Source organism: Cebus imitator, unplaced genomic scaffold (assembly GCF_001604975.1).
Source record: "Cebus imitator isolate Cc_AM_T3 unplaced genomic scaffold, Cebus_imitator-1.0 Scaffold12, whole genome shotgun sequence".
NCBI classification, from domain to species: Eukaryota; Metazoa; Chordata; class Mammalia; order Primates; family Cebidae; genus Cebus; species Cebus imitator.
The window spans coordinates 8,387,420-8,388,916 of NW_016107327.1; the positions used below are offsets into that span (position 1 = coordinate 8,387,420).

General features: G+C 44.4%; 1 protein-coding gene across 1 annotated transcript in view; it reads left to right on the plus strand.

The window, feature by feature from the left end:
* Positions 1–1,497, plus strand: part of TMEM241 (transmembrane protein 241) — a 147,471-nt gene that overhangs the window by 69,206 nt on the left and 76,768 nt on the right. The window contains 1 exon segment of the mRNA XM_017497626.2: positions 1,326–1,361. Within this exon segment, the coding sequence (XP_017353115.1) occupies positions 1,326–1,361 (36 nt within the window).

Genomic DNA, 1,497 nt, shown 5'->3' on the forward strand with positions numbered 1-1,497 from the left:
TGAGATGGAATTTTGCTCTTGTTGCCCTGGCTGGAGTGCAATGATGCAATCTTGGCTCACTGCAACCTCCACCTCCTGGGTTCAAGTGATTCTCCTGCTTCCGCCTCCTGAGTAGCTGGGATTACAGGCATGCACCACCATGCCCGGCAAATTTTGTATTTTTAGTGGAGACGGGGTTTATCCAATGTTGGTCAGGCTGGTCTCGAACTCCCAACCTCAGATGATCTGCCTGCCTCGGCCTCCCAAAGTGTTGGGATTACAGGCGTGAGCCAACGCACCCAGCTGAGGTAAAGTCTTAATGTTTGGTGAGCTGTGATTGGGTTAAAGGAAAGGGGTGAGACTTGTGGTATCATGAGATTTTTCCATTCAGCCAGAGACTCCGCAGGCCTGGGTTGTGGCAAGGGCAGGGGACTTAGCCCTCAAAGCCGTCCCTCTTCTTGCTGTTTAGGCCACTCCAGGCTGGGTCCACCAACACCTGGAACATGTCTGCCTTTAGCTGTGTGTGAAGAGGCATGGAAGTCTCAGTCTCCTTCCTTCTTTTTCTTGTTTCCCCAGCCCTGTTCTAACTTTAGACCCAGAAGTCTCTCCACTTACTGGCTCCATTCTTGGGTAAAATGAGGCCTTTGTTGCAGGCAGTCAATGGAGCAGCCTTGGTGAATGTCAATGAAAAAAGATATGACTTCAGGCCTGGAGCGATGGGGCCAGTGCCCCTAGACTGGCCAGCTGTCCTCTGGGTTTTGAGGCCTGCTGAAGGCCTAAAGAGAGAAGATCCGAAGGGAATGACTCCTGAGAGAATGTCATCCACTTTGAGAATGTGGGGCTTTCACTCCTTGGAGCACCTTTTGTTCTTTTAATAAAGTGTTTTTGTTGCAAGAAGCCAGTAGAGTTGCCAGGTGAAATACAGGATGCCTGGTTGCATTTGAATTTCAGATAAGCCTCGAATAATTTTTGTAATATTCGGAACATACAGTACTTACACTAAAACATTACTTTTATCTGAAGTTCAAATGTATTTGATTGCCCTGTATTTTTACTTGTTAAATATGGTAGCCCCAGAAGCCAGTCCAGTGGCCTAAGATAGTTGACACTACTTTGAAAGTGACAGATGTACACATGGGAAACAGTTGCCCACAGGTGAAAATATGTGTGATTTAAATTGAACTAGGAACTGGTTTTGAATATTAAATACTTTTCCTTCTATTTATGGATAATTTACAAAAGTAGTAATTAAAATAGGATTTATTTATAGAAGGTAATGATTATTTTATGTAGTTAGAATAGTTCTGCTATTTCATTTAACTTTTTTTCTCTCTCTCATTTCTTAGTGATATTGACCAGCAATACTTAAACTATATATTCAGGTAAAATTAATTTACATTTTAAAAGAACCATTCAGCCGGGTGCGGTGGCTCAAGCCTGTAATCCCAGCACTGTGGGAGGCCGAGGCGGGTGGATCACGAGGTCAAGAGATCGAGACCATCCTGGTCAACATGGTGA